The sequence below is a fragment of the Rhinoderma darwinii genome, chromosome 2 (assembly GCF_050947455.1).
Source record: "Rhinoderma darwinii isolate aRhiDar2 chromosome 2, aRhiDar2.hap1, whole genome shotgun sequence".
Classification (NCBI taxonomy): Eukaryota; Metazoa; Chordata; class Amphibia; order Anura; family Rhinodermatidae; genus Rhinoderma; species Rhinoderma darwinii.
Genome location: NC_134688.1, coordinates 199475887 through 199496192, shown reverse-complemented (window position 1 = coordinate 199496192; position 20306 = coordinate 199475887). Strand labels below are relative to the sequence as shown.

At 44.6% G+C, this 20306-nt stretch overlaps 1 protein-coding gene across 1 annotated transcript in view; it reads left to right on the top strand.

The window, feature by feature from the left end:
• Positions 1 to 20306, top strand: part of TGFBRAP1 (transforming growth factor beta receptor associated protein 1) — a 62036-nt gene that overhangs the window by 24520 nt on the left and 17210 nt on the right. Inside the window, exons 3-6 of the mRNA XM_075852708.1 lie at positions 4417 to 4611; positions 6750 to 6904; positions 17791 to 17873; positions 19904 to 20245. Coding sequence (XP_075708823.1) covers positions 4417 to 4611; positions 6750 to 6904; positions 17791 to 17873; positions 19904 to 20245 — 775 coding nt within the window. The remainder of the gene's footprint in view (positions 1 to 4416; positions 4612 to 6749; positions 6905 to 17790; positions 17874 to 19903; positions 20246 to 20306) is intronic.

Below are 20306 nucleotides of genomic sequence, written 5' to 3'. Positions count from 1 at the left end.
GTGGCACAGCGTTCACCTGAGCACTTCTGCCTCTTTAGCAATCGGTGGGGGTCTCAGTGTTCGGACCCCCACTGATCAAAACTTATGACATAATATGACGAGTCAAAAGTTTTTAAAAAGTTTAGTTACACTTTAAATTTGTTTATGGCTTTTCCCCCTTAAATTCTGTCTCTCTTTGAGCAGGTTGAGGTCTGCTTTCTGCGCCTAAGGCCTAATTTTCATGAGTGTTGTGCACCTCGGACGTGAAAAACAACAGTTTTTCACGGCCGAGGTGCTTCCGTGCTCAGCGCTGCAGGGCGCGATGTCTTGCATCCCCCATAGATGAGTCTATGGAGGGATGGGTGATGCGTGACAAGATAGGACATGTCCTATTTTCCCACGGACCCTTCACATGGTCCGTTGAAACAACGGCTGTGTGAACGGCCACATTCAATTACATAGGTCCGTGGGACGGCCGCTGTTTCAACGGCCGTCCCACAGACGTTTAACATGCTTGTGTGAATTAGGCCTAAGGGTAACTACACACGTGATAGATTTATTGCAGAAAATCAGTTCCATTCTTCTATATGGGGTTATTTTGGTTGTGAGTAAATGGATTTCTGCAAGTTCCATTCAGATGAATGGGACAGTCACAGAAATATCTGCATCAAATTTGCCGTGTGTGTATATAACCTAAGTAATGTGTAATCTTACTGTGAATGAACATTTTCTTGCCGCTTATCTGGCAGAAGCTGCTGATTACAGGGGGAACCTGGCAGCGACACCCACCTTCAATTGGCACACCGCTGGGGAAACTTTTAGGGTATGTTCAGAGTTTTTTGCAGGCAGAAAATTCTTCCTGGAAAAATCCGGTCCGTTTTTTTTTTAAGTGGTTTTGCACCACACGCTTTTTTTGACGCGTTTTTTGCTCGTTTTTTTTTTTTAAGGCGTTGTTTTTACCTATTTCTTCAACAGAAAAATGGAATAACCGCGAGCATTTTTGGAAAAAAACGCAGAAAGAAACGCGTTTATTTCCTTCTCCCATTGGTTTCAATGGGGTTTTTGCGGTGGAAAACGCCTCAAGATAGGCCATGTCTCCTTTTTCTCACGAGCGTTTTTTTTGTTGCTCGTGGGAAAATAACGCCTCCACCTCCCTTTTTTAAATCAATAGGCGGCAATTTCGGCCTTTTTTTGGCGCAGTTTCCGCCATTCCGGAGGACGAAACAAACTAGTGCTATGCCACCTTCATTCTAAGTATTGAGTGGTCCAGGCAGTCACGTTTTCATCGATCAGTAAGTGATGACATTTCCTAGCACTACTCCATCACTTCCTTTAGTGGGAAAACCCCTTTAATGAATTCTTCCTAGTTAATTCATGGGGGGAGTGCCACTAGCGCCTCTCTGCCCTCCTCACAATCATTGACAGGCTCCTGTGTATGCAGATACGCAGCAGCCCATCAATGATTGCTGAGAGAAGCGGAGCGGCTGCTACTCTCACGAATATGCCCCCTGTATTCTTTGATCGCTTCTATTAGCGAAAAGGCACAATATTTTTTTGTGCCATTTTGGCTTCTAGAAGAGAAGACCTGTCCTCATACTATGCTGCCCTTACATCCAGTTTAGCTTGTACATCTGGTTGATCTAGCTATGTAATGGAGAGAAATATAGTTTTTGATTTGGGTAAAACTGCATCAAATATATTGTTTTTTTTTATTTTAGGCCCCCTTCACATCACATTTTCGATGTATACCTCCGACGGAAGTCTGCAATGTATTCCACTGTATAGGAATACACTGGGATACGTTGGCTGAACCCCTCCAGGCAAAGCGCTACCTGAAGCGCTGTGCCCGGGGAAGCTTCCAATGTCACTGCCCGTATTTGGACAGTGATGTCAAGTGCTTTACATTGTAAGGGTATGTTCACACGGCCTATTTACGGACGTAAATCGGGCGTTTTTGCCCCGAATTACGCCCGAAAATAGCGCCTCAATAGCGCTGACAAACATCTGCCCATTGAAAGCAATGGGCAGACGTTTGTCTGTTCACACGAGGCGTATATTTACGCGCCGCTGTCAAATGACGGCGCGTAAATAGCCGCCCGCGTCAAAGAAGTGACCTGTCACTTCTTTGGCCGTAATTGGAGCCGTTATTCATTGACTCCAATGAATAGCAGCGCCAATTACGGCCGTAATGGACGCGGCGTTCAAGCGCCTGCACATGCCGGTACGGCTGAAATTACGGGGATGTTTTCAGGCTGAAACATCCCCGTAATTTCAGCCGTAACGGACGCCCTCGTGTGAACATACCCTTAGAGGCCGCGACTAAAGTTTTGGAAGCGAACTGGCTGGTGTCTCCGGCATTGTAAAACTCTTGACATCACTGTCCATATATGGAGAGTGACATCAGGGACTTCTGCAGGGCTGGAGTCCCCGGCCAGATCACTTCAGGAAGTGCTGTGGCCAGGGATTCCGGCCCTAGGAAAGCACATGACCTCACCGTCCATATATGTATTTTCCGCCAGGGACAAAGTCCACAGGTAGAGTGCTTCTGATGCTCTGCCTGGGGACTCCGGCATTGGGAAGCTCCTGACATTAGTGGACAGTGATGTCGGGACTTCCTGATGTATATGTTTAATGTATACCTGTGACGAATGCCATACAGTGGCAACCGTCACCCATAGGCTCCCATGTTAAAAAAACAAAACAAAACATTTTTCGCAGAATCTCTCAGGATGGAATAGTGTAGCCTACTATGGACACATATAGTGTGTACGCTGGGAGCTTTCCTGACGCACGTGATAAATGCAGGGCACAAACGTAATTTGGAGGGGGCCTTACTTATTGGCAACAAAATATATAGTTTGTGTGTAAATGATAAGGTACACCCAAATTTCATTGAAAGAACAAATACATTTTCTTTCAGACTATTTTGTGTGTGTGTGTATATTGTAAACAGGAGTTTTGCTGTGACAACCATGGGAAGGGCCCTGTCGTGACTACTGGGAAAGAGGGAGGGGCCCTTCTGTTAATAGGAGTAAGGGGCCACTGCTGTGACTGCTGATTGGGAGAGGGGGTGTCACCTATGTGACTTTTGTTTAGAGGAAACTCTGCTCTTACTACTAATGGGGGAGGGATGAAAGCTCAAGTGACAGGTGGTTCACGCATCCTGACAGCAGTGTGAACATGGCCGTACGGTATCGTGATGGCCGACTCCGAGCCCTAGGTAAGATTTTCCAGGAGGGTGGGGATGTCAAATGTAACTGTCAAATAGTGAATTGGTCACAGACATGACTCATTTTAACTTTGTCACCTATTGAATCTTGGACTTTGTAAGTGAAACTGAAACATAGTTGGATAAAATGAGTGGCTTATGCATTAAAACTGTTTTGTTTGAAGTTGAAACTTGAACTATGACAAATAGAAAATGTGTGTGTGTAAAAAAATATATGTATAAATTCCTTTAATCCAGCATCCGATAATCCAGAAAGTTTGAGTAGACTATTGGGCAGCGAAAAGCAAAGAAGAGATTCCTAAACGCATTTCAGAAATAGTCATAGTAGCAGATTTTGTGTTTAATATTTTATTTAGTTCCTAAATATTCCCTACCCTTTCAAAATAATTTTTTTTTAAAGGCTTTATTTTTGGTTTATCAATAATATACAGAGGAATAAAGTAAGAACATGAACATATAGTCCAGTATGAGATTGCGTACCATCGTCACCCGTCAACCGTACCAAAGATAATTACCATATTAGACAGCAGGTACTCCAGAACAATCAGTACGCGGTAGACTGGATATTACAATTAGGCCCTTGTTCACATGGCAACATTTTTGAAGTGGGTTCCGCCGCAAAATTCTCCCTACCTTTCATTTCAATGGGAGTCGGACGCTTAGCTTATTTTTTTTCCCGCTAGCTGATTTTTATCAGCTAGCGGAAAAAAGTAGCGTCCTCCTTATCTCCCATTGAAGTCAATGGGAGAATGAATCTTCATGCTGATGGCAGGAATAATTGTGCGGCGGATTTTGGAGTGGGGCCCACCGCGCAAAATCTGCCGTATGAACTGACCCTTAAACAGTACAAGATACATCAACAAGCATATATTAACCAGATTCATCCTCTCCCCCTCCCCTTGAGCGTCTGTATAAGGACCTTGCACATCACATATAGGAGATCCACTCTCTCGTATGTGGTGTTAGATTAAAAAGAGGATATTGGCACAAGGTAGGAATAAATATTCCCTAGTATTTCCTCAATTAATATTTCCCCTCCCCATTGCTCCGTGATCTGATCCTCTTCTGATCTAACACGACATACATGATGTGAAATAGGTTTTACTTTTACGTTCTTTGTTATATAGCCCCCCCGCAGTTTTGACAATTATGTTGCAGCCGTTTTGTGTTTGTTGACACACGATACGTTTTGTTGCTGCTTTTTTTAGGTATGTTTGCCACCGTAGCTGGAATCTCTCAGCGTGCACCGGTTCATTGGTCGGAGAATGTTATTGGCGCAGCAGTGTCTTTTCCCTATGTATTGGCTTTGGATGAAGACTTTGTCACTGTGCATAGTATGCTGGATCAGCAGCAGAAGCAGAGCCTGCCGTTCAAGGAAGGGATCATTCTGCAGGATTTTGAAGGTAACTCTCATAAATGGATGTTTAAGATGACAATATTTAAGTGTATTACAGTATCTATGATCACGAAAATAAAAAGTCCCATGCCGGATTAATAAGAATTTACTTAGCAGATACAAGGGAGACCTTTGCGGCTTCATGGGGACCCCTGAAGATCATGGTGATATCCACAACTATGTATACATACATAATTGTACAACGGTTCAGATTATCCGATAATCTGGTACCCAGTTTTGTACTTCATGCCAACAATTCCTATTCTGCTTGTTTAATATTGTCACAGAGATATTACATAGATCCAAATCACCATTTACCTTAATTCATAAACAGTGTTTCCACTTTTAAATGTAGACATTGTTGTGGATGGTGATTTGGATCCACATATTACCCCTGTGACTAGCAGAACACAGAACAGGAAGTGTTGTCATGAGTACAGGAGCTGCAGGCACTACTAGTGATGGGTATGGTGCTCTGCCTTTTAGTACAGTATGGGTTTGTATTTGGCACATAGAATTGTCCCGTGCTTTAGCGGGACCCCCAGCTGTGATGACTAGAGTGTAGATGATCGTTTGGCGTTTCCTTTGTACAATTGATATTTTATTTCCTTTACAGACACAGGAAGATTCTTCCCTTATCATGTTACAGGTTTACTCTGTCAGTAATATGTGTTCTTGCTTCCTTCCTCTTGTGTAACAGACCAGAATTTGGCTGTTCTGGAGAATAGCAACTATAGTACATTCTAGTACAATTCCAATAAGCCAGATAGATACCAGAATGGTTTGTTGATATGTTCAATCGAAAATGTTAAATATTCAATATAACTACAAATTTAAAAAAATATATCCTGAGCCCTAAGAATAGTAGGGTCGATTTTTCAGTGTATTTATGGTAATTCTACATTGACTTATAGGACAGCCTATTTATGAAGACCCCGCACCACTTTATTCAACATGTACAACTGTGTCGGAGAAGTAGTGTCATGCATTAGAGTTGCACCGAGCGCGTCTCATTTATCAACAATCTCCAACCATGTCGAATTCATCTACGGGGCTAAGTCTTATAGAATAGGGCACACGGGCGAGATACTGGCGCACTGCTTGCTCGATGTGCTATTATTAACAAATCTCCACCAGCGTGCTTTCAAATTCCCTCTTTCTATCTCTCCCACTCCTTCCCTCCCTCTCGTTCTTTATTTTGAGGCCTTTCCGCCAGGTCCTGTATTATAGAGAATATTCCTCTTTTGCTTGCTATGGTGTTCATTGAAATGCTATAGGGGATGCAGCGCTACGTCCCATTTATATTCCGGATTGGTGGGGATCCCAGAGGTCGGACACCCACCAATCAGAAGGTGATGACGTATCCTAGCACTATGCTATCGCTTTGTGATATAGGAAAACCACTTTAAGGCTTTGTTTACACAAGATGGATTTGCTGCGGATTTTCTGCATGGATTCCATACTCAAAAGCCACAGCAAAATCTAGTGCAATGCAAGTGAATGGGATTTGCATAACCGCAGTCACACATTGCAGAACAATCCACAGATTTTAGGATTTGCTGTGGAATTTTAAATCTATTCTGCTTAAGAAAGTTAGTGGATTTCCCCCTTGCCATTATAGAAGGTTAAATACGTTTGTCAAAAAAGACAAAGGGTAAAATCCGTGGTCAAATCTGCATCAGAATCCGTATCGCAATCCATGAGTATCGTGCTGGTTTTGTTGCCGAATTACTTCAGATTTTTCTGCAGCAAATACGATTTGTGTGAACATAGCCTAGAAGGTTTTTTTTATCTGCTCGTTCATATCAGTTTTATACATATTTGTATCAGTTTTATACATATTTGTATCAGTTTTATACATATTTGTATCAGTTTTATACATATTTGTATCAGTTTTATACATATTTGTTCTTGCAAAGCTTCTAATGTCAGATTTTAAGTTTTTTTTTTTTTTTTTAGTTAGCCCTGGAAATATTGGTATTCTGTCATAGCTTTGTTACAAACATGTAAAGATATTTCGGATAAGTTTACTTCTCATTTCTAATTTATTAAAACGTTCATTATTGAGCATTTCTTCACTAATAAAAACCACTTAAAATGCAATATTTTAGTTTTTGACTAATTATAAAAAAATTTATTTTACAGGGAGGGTAATAGTAGCAACCAGTAATGGGGTGTATGTTTTAATCCCCTTGCCTTTGGAAAAGCAAATTCAGGACCTTTTATCAAATCAGAGAGTAGAAGAAGCTCTTGTGCTTGCCAAGGGTGCACGGCATAATATTCCAAAGGAGAAATTTCAGGTATGCAAAATTTTGTTGAAATGGTGTTATTCTAAAAAAGAAATCACTGATAACCATATTCTTTAGTCGGAACTAAGAGTACTGCACACTAGTATGGCATTCCAGCCTAAATTTTACATGTGGTTTAACCATGCTTGTAAAATAGGTACCACTTGTGGGTGTACCACATTAACTGTTTCACTGCCGGGACAACCCACACTACTGACGAAACACAAATAAATGGATTATAAAATAAACAAATCACATTAGATCCCCATACTCCTATATTTTCTGAAAGTAGACACCTGGCACGTTGTTTAAATGCCACCCAGCACTTTACAATCATGGGCCCATTCATGCAAGCGTAACTTTGTGTAAAAAAAAAAAAACAATGCTTGAAAAATCATGTTTAAAGACGCTCTGTCACCAGATTTTGCAACCCCTATCTGCTATTGCAGCAGATCGGCGCTGCAATGTAGATTACAGTAACGTTTTTATTTTTAAAAAACGAGCATTTTTGGCCAAGTTATGACCATTTTTGTATTTATGCAAATGAGGCTTGCAAAAGTCCAAGTGGGCGTGTTTAAAAGTAAAAGTCCAAGTGGGCGTGTATTATGTGCATACATCGGGGCGTTTTTACTACTTTTACTAGCTGGGCGTTCTGACGAGAAGTATCATCCACTTCTCTTCAGAACGCCCAGCTTCTGGCAGATCACGCTGTGACGTCACTTCCCCAGGTCCTGCATCGTGTCAGAGCGAGGACACATCGGCACCAGAGGCTACAGTTGATTCTGCAGCAGCATCGGCGTTTGCAGGTAAGTCGATGTAGCTACTTACCTGCAAACGCTGATGCTGCTGCAGAATCAACTGTAGCCTCTGGTGCCGATGTGTCCTCGCTCGTCTGACACGATGCAGGACCTGGGGAAGTGACGTCACAGCGTGATCTGCCAGAAGCTGGGCGTTCTGAAGAGAAGTGGATGATACTTCTCGTCAGAACGCCCAGCTAGTAAAAGTAGTAAAAACGCCCCGATGTACGCACATAATACACGCCCCCTTGGACTTTTACTTTTAAACACGCCCACTTGGACTTTTGCAAGCCTCATTTGCATAAATACAAAAATGGTCATAACTTGGCCAAAAATGCTCGTTTTTTAAAAATAAAAACGTTACTGTAATCTACATTGCAGCGCCGATCTGCTGCAATAGCAGATAGGGGTTGCAAAATCTGGTGACAGAGCCTCTTTAAGGCTAAAAGTCTGACCGAAGGTGCACAACACCTACTGAAAGTAAAAGTTCAAGATGTGCAAAGTTCATGCATGTTGCTTATGCCTATGTCTACCTGGATATATCTTCACATTATTACCAGAACTGAAGAGACCAAATATCTCTGCGATTCAGATGCCAGTAAACATCTGATTCATGGAGTCGATAAATGTCCTAACTAGGCTCAGGGGATGATCAGATGTGTAACTGCTCATCTTCTCACTCCCTTAGTAGAAAAAAGACACCCCCCCCCCTAAGTGTGACAGTCAGAGAACATACATTCTCTCATAGATAACATGAAGAAAAGCTTCTATATCACCCCCTTGGCTGTACAGAGGAGACATGACTGCAACTAGGCAGTAAAACTAAGTTTTTTTTCACTGGATGGCACGAGATTGTATTGAATTGGAATCATGACAAATTGTATAACTCAACGCAATTCAAGGATGGTGTCACGGACACTGGGTTTGTGGACCCACTAGGCCGCTCCGCCGTAGCGGGGAGGCAGCTGACCAGGTCACAGTCTATGCGAAAGTAAAATGGCAGACCGTAATGCTTGGGTACCTGAAATAGTCGTGGCTGTGGCTTCAGCACGGATGGAGGCAGGTGCGGCAAGTGGCGCCAGACGTGGCGGGCAGTATCCTATGAGCGGTAGACACTTGACGTGGCAGAAGACACTTGACGTGGCAGAAGACACTTGACGTGGCAGAAGACACTTGGCGTGGCAGAAGACACTTGGCGTGGCAGAAGACACTTGGCGTGGCAGAAGACACTTGGCGTGGCAGATGGCACTTGGCGTGGCAGAAGACACTTGATGTGGCAGAAGGCACTTGACGTGGCAGAAGGCACTTGACGTGGCAGAAGGCACTTGAACACGGGTAGGCACAGGAACAATACGGAATACAGGAACGGTAACGGCACGGGTAACAGCTGGAACGGGAGACACTAAGGGACCATTTGCGAGACAGACTGGGAAAGACTAACAACGCTCAGGCAAGGATTAGAAGGCCAGGGGCCTTCTTATAGACCAGGAAATCGTGGCCGTTGAAGATGATGATTTCCTAATTGCGCGCGCTGGCCCTTTAAGGCCGAGCGCGTGCGCGCGCACCCTACGGGACCCAGCCGGACGGAGCGGAAGTGAGCACTGGCATCTCCTAGGAGGGAGACTGAGGCCAGCGCTCACAGATCCATGGCCGCGGGCGTCGGGAGGTGAGTAAACCCGACGGCCCGCGGCCATGGGCGCTACAGTATACCCCCTCTTCTTGGGGCCAGAGTGAGAGGAACTTTTTAATAAGAGTAGGGGCGCTGAGGTTCTCTTCTGGCTCCCAGGACCTCTCCTCAGGACCAAACCCTCTCCAGTCCACCAAATAGAAAGTCCTTCCTCCTACCCTCTTGCGGTCCAGGATCTCCTTTACTTCGAATACATCAGAAGGGCCGCTGGGAGCAACTGTGGAACTAGAGGTCTTGCTGTAGCGGTTCAGGACCACTGGTTTCAGGAGGGACACATGGAAGGAGTTAGGGATTCTGAGGGTAGGAGGCAGCCGCAGCTTATAGGAAACAGGGTTAATTTGTTGCAGGATCTCGAAAGGACCAAGGAACCTGGGAGCAAACTTGTATGAAGGCACCCTCAAGCGAATGTTCCGAGAGGACAGCCAGACTTTAGTCTCAGGAAGATACTGAGGCGGCTCTCTTCTCTTGGTATCTGCCTTACGCTTCATGCGAAATAGAGGACCGGGTCTGTTGCCAGATTTGCAGGAAGTCCCCATATGCAGTCAGCAGTAGGTACCTGAGATGAAGTCGACACTGGAAGAGGAACTCTGGGATGTTGACTGTACACGATGTGAAACGGAGTGGAGGTGGTGGACTCACTCGTGTGGTTATTATATGAAAACTCGGCCCATGGAAGAAGCTGTTCCCAGTTATCGTGCTGTGAAGAGATGAAGTGGCAGAGATAATTTTCCATGATCTGGTTGATCCTCTCAACTTGCCCATTGGACTGGGGGTGATAGGCAGAGGAAAAGTCCAAACTCACATCCAGGAGTTTACAGAGGGCTCTCCAGAACTTGGAGGGAAACTGAACCCCCCGATCGGACACAATGTGAAGAGGCAAGCCATGCAAGCGGAAGATGTGCTGAATGAAGAAACTTGCCAGTCGAGGAGCAGAGGGTAGGCGGGATAAAATGTGCCATCTTGGAGAACTGGTCCACCACCACCCAGATGGTGTTGCATCCTGCTGAGAGAGGAAGGTCCGTGACGAAGTCCATAGTGATGTGCTGCCAGGGGGCACTGGGTACAGGCAGAGGTTGAAGCAGGCCGGCAGGCTTGCTGTGAGTCACTTTGTTAGAGGCACACACCGTGCAAGCAGAGACAAAGTCCAGAACATCCTTAGGTAGCGTGGGCCACCAGAAGTGACGAGCGATCAGGTCTTGGGTTTTACGAACACCGGCGTACCCAGCTAGTTTAGAACTGTGTCCCCAGCGGAGAATTCTTCTCCCGTCTGCCAACCGAACAAAATTTCTCCCCGGAGGGATATTTCTAAGCTGCAGAGGATTGGCGGTGACAACGCAGGATGGGTCTATGCTCGTCTGAAGGGACTCCACCGTGTCTTCCGTTTCAAATGATCTGGACAGGGCATCGGCCCTCACGTTCTTGTCAGCGGGACGATAGTGGAGCAGAAATTAGAAACGGGTGAAGAACAGTGACCACCTGGCTTGACGAGGATTCAGTCTTTGAGCGGACTGAAGGTAAGTGAGATTCTTGTGGTCGGTGAAGATCAGGATGGGGTGAGCAGCGCCCTCCAGAAGATGTCTCCACTCCTCCAGAGCCAATTTGATAGCCAGTAGCTCCCGATCTCCAATGGAATAATTGCGCTCAGCAGAGGAAAACAGTCTTGAGTAGTAGCCACATACTACTGCCTTTCCTTTGGAGCTCCTCTGGAACAGAAGTGCGCCTGCACCAACAGAGGAAGCGTCCACATCCAGTGAGAACTGCTGAGATACGTCAGGGTGATGGAGGATCGAAGCTGAAGTGAAGGCTTTCTTGAGGCTAATGAATGCGGACTCTGCCTCTGGAGTCCATACCTTGGCGTTCACACCCTTCTTGGTAAGGGTAGAGATGGGGGCCGTCAGAGAAGAGAAGTTTGGAATAAACTGGCGGTAGAAATTGGCGAAACCCAGGAACCGCTGTATGGCCCTTAGGCCTTGAGGACGTGGCCATTCCAGGACAGACTTTAACTTCTCAGGGTCCATCTTAAGGCCTTGATCCGAGATGACATAGCCCAGGAAGGGCAAAGACCTCTTTTCAAAGGTGCATTTCTCTAACTTGGCATACAAGCGATTCTCTCTTAGTCGCAGAAGAACTTGACGAACATGCCTCCGATGGGTCATCAGATCTGGGGAGAAAATTAGAATATCATCGAGATAAACTACAACACACGTATAGAGGAGATCTCGGAAGATGTCATTAACGAACTCCTGAAATTCTGCGGGAGCGTTACACAGTCCGAAGGGCATCACTAGGTATTCGTAGTGCCCATCGCGGGTGTTAAATGCCATCTTCCATTCGTCACCCCGGCGAATCCGGATTAGATTATAGGCCCCCCGCAGATGTAGCTTGGAAAACATATTGGCTCCTCGTATGCGATCAAACGGCTCGGAAATGAGTGGCAACGGGTATTTGTTCTTGACCGTGATCTGATTGAGACCACGGTAGTCAATGCAGAGTCGGAGAGATCCATCTCTCTTTTTAACGAAGAAGAATCCTGCCCCGGCCGGGGAGGAAGATTTTCGAATAAAACCCCTCTCCAAGTTCTCCTTGATATAGGCTGACATCGATAAAGTCTCTGGCAAGGAGAGAGGATATACTCGTCCACGGGGAAGAGAAGCATTGGGAACCAGTTCAATGGGACAGTCATATTTCCGATGTGGAGGCAACGTCTCAGCCTCTCGTTTGCAGAAGACATCCGCAAAACTGGGATACTGAGAAGGTAGATTGGAGAGTGACTGAGGCAGAGGGGGCACAACAGGACGGACTTGTGACAGGCAATGGCTATGGCATCTGGAGCCTCATTGAAGAACCTCTCCAGAACTCCAGTCGAGTGTCGGGGCGTGTAGACGGAGCCATGGCAGACCCAGCAGGATAGGATTGATAGCCTTGGGTAGTACCAGGAAGGAGATCTGTTCTGAGTGAAGAGCTCCGACCCGTAATGTCAACGGCTCAGTGATGAGCATGATTGGATCAGGCAACGGTAGACCATTCACAGAGGCAACTGCCAGGGGTCTCTCCAGACGGACTGTGGGTAGTTGAAACCGATCCACTAGATCTTGGTGGATAAAATTAGCAGCCGCTCCAGAGTCAAGATAGGCGGAGGAAGGATGTGATGCCTGTCCGGTGACGAAGGCCACAGGTATCGATAATTTGGAAGAGGTTTTAACGTTTGGAGACGTTCCACCTAGAGTTGCCTCTCCAACCAACCCTAGGTACGGGAGTTTCCCGGTTTCTGTGGGCATTGGCGCACAAAATTACCCTTGAGGCCGCAATACATACAAAGTCCAGTGGAGCGTCTGCGCTGCTTCTCCTGTTCAGATAACCGGACTCTGTCTACCTGCATGGGTTCCTCAGGTAGCGCACTAGGAGTGGGCAATAGTGGTCTCTGGGCAGAGGGTGCTGGTCTGTGGGCCCGGCTCTCCTAACGAACCTCTTGAGAGCGCTCCCGGATTCTCATATCAACCCGGGTGGCTAACAGGATGAGGGCATCCAAGGTAGAAGGAAGGTTGCGGGCTGCCAGTTCGTCCTTGATGTGAGAGGACAGTCCCTGCCAGAAGGTCACCACCAGTGCCTCATTGTTCCATGCCAGTTCAGCTGCTAGGGTACGGAAGGAGATCGCATACTCCCCTACTGTGGAGCCTTCTTGCTTGAGGGTCAGCAGAGTGGCTGCGGCAGAGGATGTTCGACCCGGCTCCTCGAACACGGCACGAAAGGACTGCAGGAACAAGGCTAGGTCCGAGGATACAGGTCCTTGTTGCTCCAAGATTGGGTTCGCCCATGCGAGGGCCTTGCCAGCGAGGAGGGAGATAATGAACGCTACTTTGGCCTCCTCGGAGGGGAAGAGATGAGACCGTAGCCTAAAATGCACCGTGCATTGATTGAGAAATCCTCTGCGTGCTCTGGGGTCACCGTCGTAGCGAGGAGGAAGAGGCAGAGGAACTGAGGATCCGGAACAAACAGGGGGAGCAACAGGCAGTGGCACGGCAACAGCTTCAGGAGGAAGAACCGGGGGTGGAACCGCGAGTAGATACAGGCGGACCAGAATAGAATTGACCGCCTCAAGGAGTTGATCCTGACGTGTGCGTAGGTCATGCATCTCTGTCTGAATCTTCTGTACTGGGGTCTTGGGCTGGCCAGCGGGTTCCATGGCCTGAGCGTACTGTCACGGACACTGGGTTTGTGGACCCACTAGACCGCTCCGCCGTAGCGGGGAGGCAGCTGACCAGGTCACAGTCTATGCGAAAGTAAAATGGCAGACAGTATTGCTTGGGTACCTGAAATAGTCCGGGCGGTGGCTGTGGCTTCAGCACGGATGGAGGCAGGTGCGGCAAGTGGCGCCAGACGTGGCGGGCAGTATCCGATGAGCGGTAGACACTTGACGTGGCAGATGGCACTTGACGTGGCAGAAGACACTTGAACACGGGTAGGCACAGGAACAATACGGAATACAGGAACGGTAACAGGGCACGGGTAACAGCTGGAACGGGAGACACTAAGGGACCATTTGCGAGACAGACTGGGAAAGACTAACAACGCTCAGGCAAGGATTAGAAGGCCAGGGGCCTTCTTATAGACCAGGAAATCGTGGCAGTTGATGATGATGATTTCCTAAATTGCGCGCGCTGGCCCTTTAAGGCCAGGCGCGAGCGTGCGCGCGCACCTTACGGGACCCAGCCGGACGGAGCGGAAGTGAGCGCTGGCGTCTCCTAGGAGGGAGACGGAGGCCAGCGCTCACAGATCCATGGGCGTCGGGAGGTGAGTAAACCCGACGGCCCGCGGCCATGGACGCTACAGATGGACACATCTGTACAATAAGCACTAGACTTCCTACCTTGATTTAAATAAATATATATATATATATATATATATATATATATATATATACACGCACACACACACACTACCGTTCAAAAGTTTAGGGTCACTTAGAAATTTCCTTATTTTTGCAAGAAAAGCACAGTTTTTTTCAATGAAGATAACATTAAATTAATCAGAAATACACTCTATACATTGTTAATGTGCTAAATGACTATTCTAGGTGCAAATGTCTGGTTTTTAATGCAATATCTACATAGGTGTATAGAGGCCCATTTCTAGCAACCATCACTCCAGTGTTCTAATGGTACATTGTGTTCTCTAACTGTGTTAGAAGGCTAATGGATGATTAGAAAACACTTGAAAACCCTTGTGCAATTATGTTAGCACCACTGTAAACCGTTTTGCTGTTTAGAGGAGCTATAAAACTGACCTTCCTTTGAGCTAGTTGAGAATCTGGAGCATTACATTTGTGGGTTCGATTAAGCTCTCAAAATGGCTAGAAAAAGTGAGCTTTCATGTGAAACTCGACAGTCTATTCATGTTCTTAGAAATGAAGGCTATTCCATGCGAGAAATTGCCAAGAAACTGAAGATTTCCTACAACGGTGTGTACTACTCCCTTCAGAGGACAGCACAAACAGGCTCTAACCAGAGTAGAAAGAGAAGTGGGAGGCCCCGCTGCACAACTGCGCAGCAAGACAAGTACATTAGAGTCTCTAGTTTGAGAAATAGACGCCTCACAGGTCCTCAACTGGCAGCTTCATTAAATAGTACCCGCAAATCGCCAGTGTCAACGTCTACAGTGAAGAGGCGACTCCGGGATGCTGGCCTTCAGGGCAGAGTGGCAAAGAAAAAGCCATATCTGAGACTGGCTAATAAAAGGAAAAGATTAATATGGGCAAAAGCACACAGACATTGGACAGAGGAAAATTGGAAAAAAGTGTTATGCACAGACAAATTGAAGTTTGAGGTGTTTGGATCACACAGAAGAACATTTGTGAGACGCAGAACAACTGAAAAGATGCTGCAAGAGTTCCTGACGCCATCTGTCAAGCATGGTGGAGGTAATGTGATGGTCTGGGGTTGCTTTGGTGCTGGTAAAGTGGGAGATTTGTACAAGGTAAAAGGGATTTTGAATAAGGAAGGCTATCACTCCATTTTGCAACGCCATGCCATACCCTGTGGACAGCGCTTGATTGGAGCCAATTAAATCCTACAACAGGACCATGACCCAAAGTATACCTCCAAATGATGCAAGAACTATTTAGGGAAGAAGCAGGCAGCTGGTATTATATCTGTAATGGAGTGGCCAGCGCAGTCACCAGATCTCAACCCCATAGAGCCGTTGTGGGAGCATCTTGACCGTATGGTACGCAAGAAGTGCCCATCAAGCCAATCCAACTTGTGGGAGGGGTTTCTGGAAGCATGGGGTGAAATTTCTCCCGATTACCTCAGCAAATTAACAGCTAGAATGCCAAAGGTCTGCAATGCTGTAATTGCTGCAAATGGAGCATTCTTTGACGAAAGCAAAGTTTGAAGGACAAAATTATTATTTCAAATAAAAATCATTATTTCTAACCTTGTCAATGTCTTGACTATATTTTCTAGTCATTTTGCAACTCATTTGATAAATATAAGTGTGAGTTTTCATGGAAAACACAAAATTGTCTGGGAGACCCCAAACTTTTGAACGGTAGTGTATATATAAAATTTATATACATATATATATATATATATATATATATATATATATATATATATATTAGACTTGCTCACGTCTTCTTCTAGACAGAATTTTTTTTTTAAATTTATAACTGGGTACAACTGCGAAGTTTCTCTGTAAGGCCTAATGCATGCGACCGTAGTGGTTTTACAGGCCGCAAAACCACAGGTCCGTTGCAGTCCATTTGTCTGAAAAGAAACATCTGATGTGCATCCGTGTATTCACAGATCCACAACTAAAAAAAATAGATTTCACCAGTTTGTTAAACTTCAAATCTGGACCATATAATGACTTGTCCTGAGTTTTTGCGGCCCAATTCACAGCCGCCACATGGACCCGTGAACATCACGGTCGTGTCCATTGTTCCATAGAAATGAATGGGTCCGTGTGCTATCTGCAAAATTGCGGATAGCACACGGACAAAAAAACTATGGTCGTGTGCATGAGACCTAATGTATTTTTGACTGTCCAATTGCTTTTTTTCACTACATCGCATCTTAAGGTAGCATGAAGCGCTTTAGAGTCCACTTGATGTGGCTTTCTGCTTTAACCAATAGAAGGGGCGCCAATCAGGAAAACCATCATCAGTTTAACTTGCCAAACTAAGAAAAAACTTAAAACAGTTAGAGGTAAAGATTCCATAACCTATTTTAAAACCTCTAACTAAATATAGTAAAATACATTATAACCTAATGACTGTTTCTGTACAATGCAACAAGCATACAACCTACAAAAAAAATCGAAGCTTAATATCCCTTAAAAACTTAAATTTTTTTCACTATGACACATATCGATACATAATAACAAATTGAATCACCCAGTACAATATAAAAGTGGACATAGAGCCTCATCAATAGATATTAAAATGTAACAGAAAACTACAATGTATAACATGAGGAGGCTTGGCGAAACGCGCATTGGGGCGCTAGAACACTGCATCGTATAACTGACTATTCTGGGTGAGTTCGTTTTCCTGTACTTATTCGCTGTCATGGCTTTGGCTCTTCCTTTTGCCTATTTATACCATTTAGGGACTGCTTAATAAGTCATGTAGCATAGGTTGTTACACATTTCCTCGTAACTTGGTTTCATGTTGTTCATTGGCGTTACTTGTCCCTCAACTAGGGACCCAGCTATGGTATGTCATATTTAGTACCTACTGATGCAGCTGTGTTCATTTTTATACTGTGCTGGGTGATTGAAAATAGTATGATGTTTTTGAGCTCAAACTATTTCTTTTAGGTTGTGTATATATAATGAGAGCGGTCTCGGTGAAATGTATTTTGATTTATATTGGTCTTATTGGTTTATATCAATGCAACATCATGTCTGATATTGTAGCCTAGACCAAGGGAAAAACCAAGGTTTCTTGAGTCCTTGGAAATTAAAAACCCCATTTTTTTAAAAATTTTTTTTTAACCCCAGGCAGCACTTCATAACAACATTTGTGAGTTGTTCACATGACCTTTGTTGAAAGTGTTGTATTTTTGTCTGTAAGTGTTCAGAAATATTTAGGATTAAGGTAGCAAAGTTGGTCTCCGATCACATCCCATCAAAGTCCTCTTTAATTTTTACATCAATTTGTGATTAGTAATTTTTATTTATTTTTGCCATTTGCACGCATCTCTGTTATAAAGTTCCCATATAGCTACATATTGTATTATTACAAAAGTGTGTGTTGGGCTCTTTACACTGCCGTCAGATGCTCCGTCAGAGTTGATGGGAGAAACTACGGACACCACGGTAGAATCCGACAGCACCCTGTTATTTATTGAGCCTTGGTTTACAAGAAATGTCCAATGTTATTAGATTAGTTAACAGGGTTTGTTTTTCCACAGGTTATGTATAGAAGAATCCTGCAACAGGCTGGATTTATACAGTTTGCTCAGCTTCAGTTTTTAGAAGCAAAAGAATTATTCAGGTAAAAAAAAATAAAAAAAAAATGGTCTGAATGTTATTTCTATATCAGAGATAATTGTTATCACGTCAAATTAGTATGTCTGTATAGACAAATTTCTGCTGTCAAAAACTATAAATAAAAATGAAAGGCATAGTTCATTCACAATTTTGTTCTGATAAGTCAAAGATACATTTGAGAAAATCACATTGGTGACGTGTGTCGGTGATATAAGCTGCATAACCGAGAAATCAATGTTTTAATGCCCACGAACGCAAGGCTGTCCTCCCTGAACGCTGCCAAACCCTACCCTCTGCTCTGAATACAATGAAGAACAACAAAAAGTGGAGAAGGTGCTCAAATCAAATGAAAGGAGATAGTATGAGAAGTGAGAATAGAAAGAAGTCACTCTGTATGAGGGGGGAGATTTTAAGGATACACTCACTCCCTCGGTCCAGAATGGCCTGTAGTAATATCTGAAATTTCAATAAAGGGGACTGTGACTTCCTTGGATCTTGTTTAATCCGATTTTAATGTACCGTATATTGCCTAAACATGTTTCAGGGGAAACAAAGATCTCAATCGCCTTTATCAGGAGCACATATTACAACAATACTCAAACACTTTATATTATTATGGTGTAATGCTGCCAAACGAAAGGTGGCACAGTTGAATCAGAAGTGGAACTCCACCGTCCGATGTGTTCCCAACTGGAACGCAATCGCAAGCAAGGAGGAACACCGCTAGATGTTTAGTCAGGGTAAATCACAAAAATGTAAGTATCGATTTGACCTACATCTCCATTTTCTCATTGTGGCTCCAACGGGATAACTGTGTGTTATCAACCAGTGCCACACCTGGATGGGTTTCCTTCCAAGTTATATGTTAGAACTTAAGCTAACCAGAAACTCATAATTATAAAGAAACCTACTATGATATTTCTTTGGCTCCGTGATAAAGATCTTGTTTTCTTTGATATCTCTGCTATGAGTGAAAGCTCTAGTCTAGAGTCTAATCAGAAGACCGCTAGAGCAGTTACTCAGAGGTAAGGGGCCAGTAGCGGTCAGTGAGGAGAGCCTGGAGCACTTCAACATCGAAATGTCGCCCCTTTGGCACTTGCAATCACAGTGTTGGGGGACAATAAAACTTGCATGACCAACTCCGCAGGCACGGTTACGCTACACGTCACATCTAAATGTCACCGGAAAATTTGCAGTCCAGATGCAATTTTATTTATTTTCTATGGGGGGAAAAAGTTGCAAAATGTTACCGTATTCGAAAGGTCATGCACAGCTTTTCCCCCATAGTGAATAATTGAAGTCACATTGTGATAATGTTTTTTGTGCAATTGTCACTGTAGCTTGAGGTTTAAAAACCAAAACCATACTCCCCTCCCTCCTCACTTTAAGCCTCTACCAACAAGCCACTGCTCACATGTCGCCTCCTCTGGCAGGATGATCTCTATCTGCAGAAATCGGTGACAGGAAAGTGTTTTTGTTCAGCAAATAATCAATGTATGACCACAATTGCCAAACAGAATCCTGTTTTTCCTGTCCCGAAGATCTCCGCTCTTTCTAGAGACTCCTGGATAATCTTAGAGGGTTTGCAAATACACTTAAAAGGGCTTTCAAGGCAGTAAAAATGTTATGCCCTAACCTCAGGATAGGCCATTAATAGCTGATGGGTCGGGATCCATGAAGTGAATGGGAGAAAAGGCTGCAATACCTGTGAATTGCCGCTAACTGCATGTCGAGGACTCACAGTGAGCAAGGAGAAATGAAGGGGAAGCAGCGATCGTATGAGCGCTGCACCCCTTTCAAAACATCTGATCGGCGGAGTCCCGGGAGTCGGACCCAGACCCATCGGCTATTGATGGCCTATTCTGAGGATAGGCCATCAATTGTTACTGGCTAGAAAACTCCCTTAAACCTCTTGGCACAGAGTTCTGAAAATTTGATAAAGCATTCCAAGCCCTCTTCCTCGGCCCTTTGGAAATTTTGTATTGTGTTTATATTTTTATTATATTTTTGTTTCTTATTTGTTTTTTATTGCAGAAGCAGTCACCTTGATATTCGGGAACTCATCTCCCTTTACCCCCTTCTCCTTCCGTCTTCCTCTGCATTTATTCGTACACACCCTCCGCTGCATGAATATGCCGATCTCAATCAGCTAACAAGAGGCGACCAGGAAAAAGTTGCAAAGTGCAAACGTTTTCTCATGTCCTATTTAAGTGAAATCCGCAGCACAGAAGTGGCAAATGGGTACCAGGAAGATGTAGATACTGCCTTGCTAAAACTTTATGCAGAAGCAGATCATGAGAGCCTTTTGGATCTGTTGGTCTCCGATAATTCTTGTGAAGTGGCAGACAGTGCATCCTGGTTGGAGAAGCACAAAAAGTAAGTGGTGTATATAGCCTTATAGCCTTTAGTGACTCTGCACAATCCGATTATTCTGTGC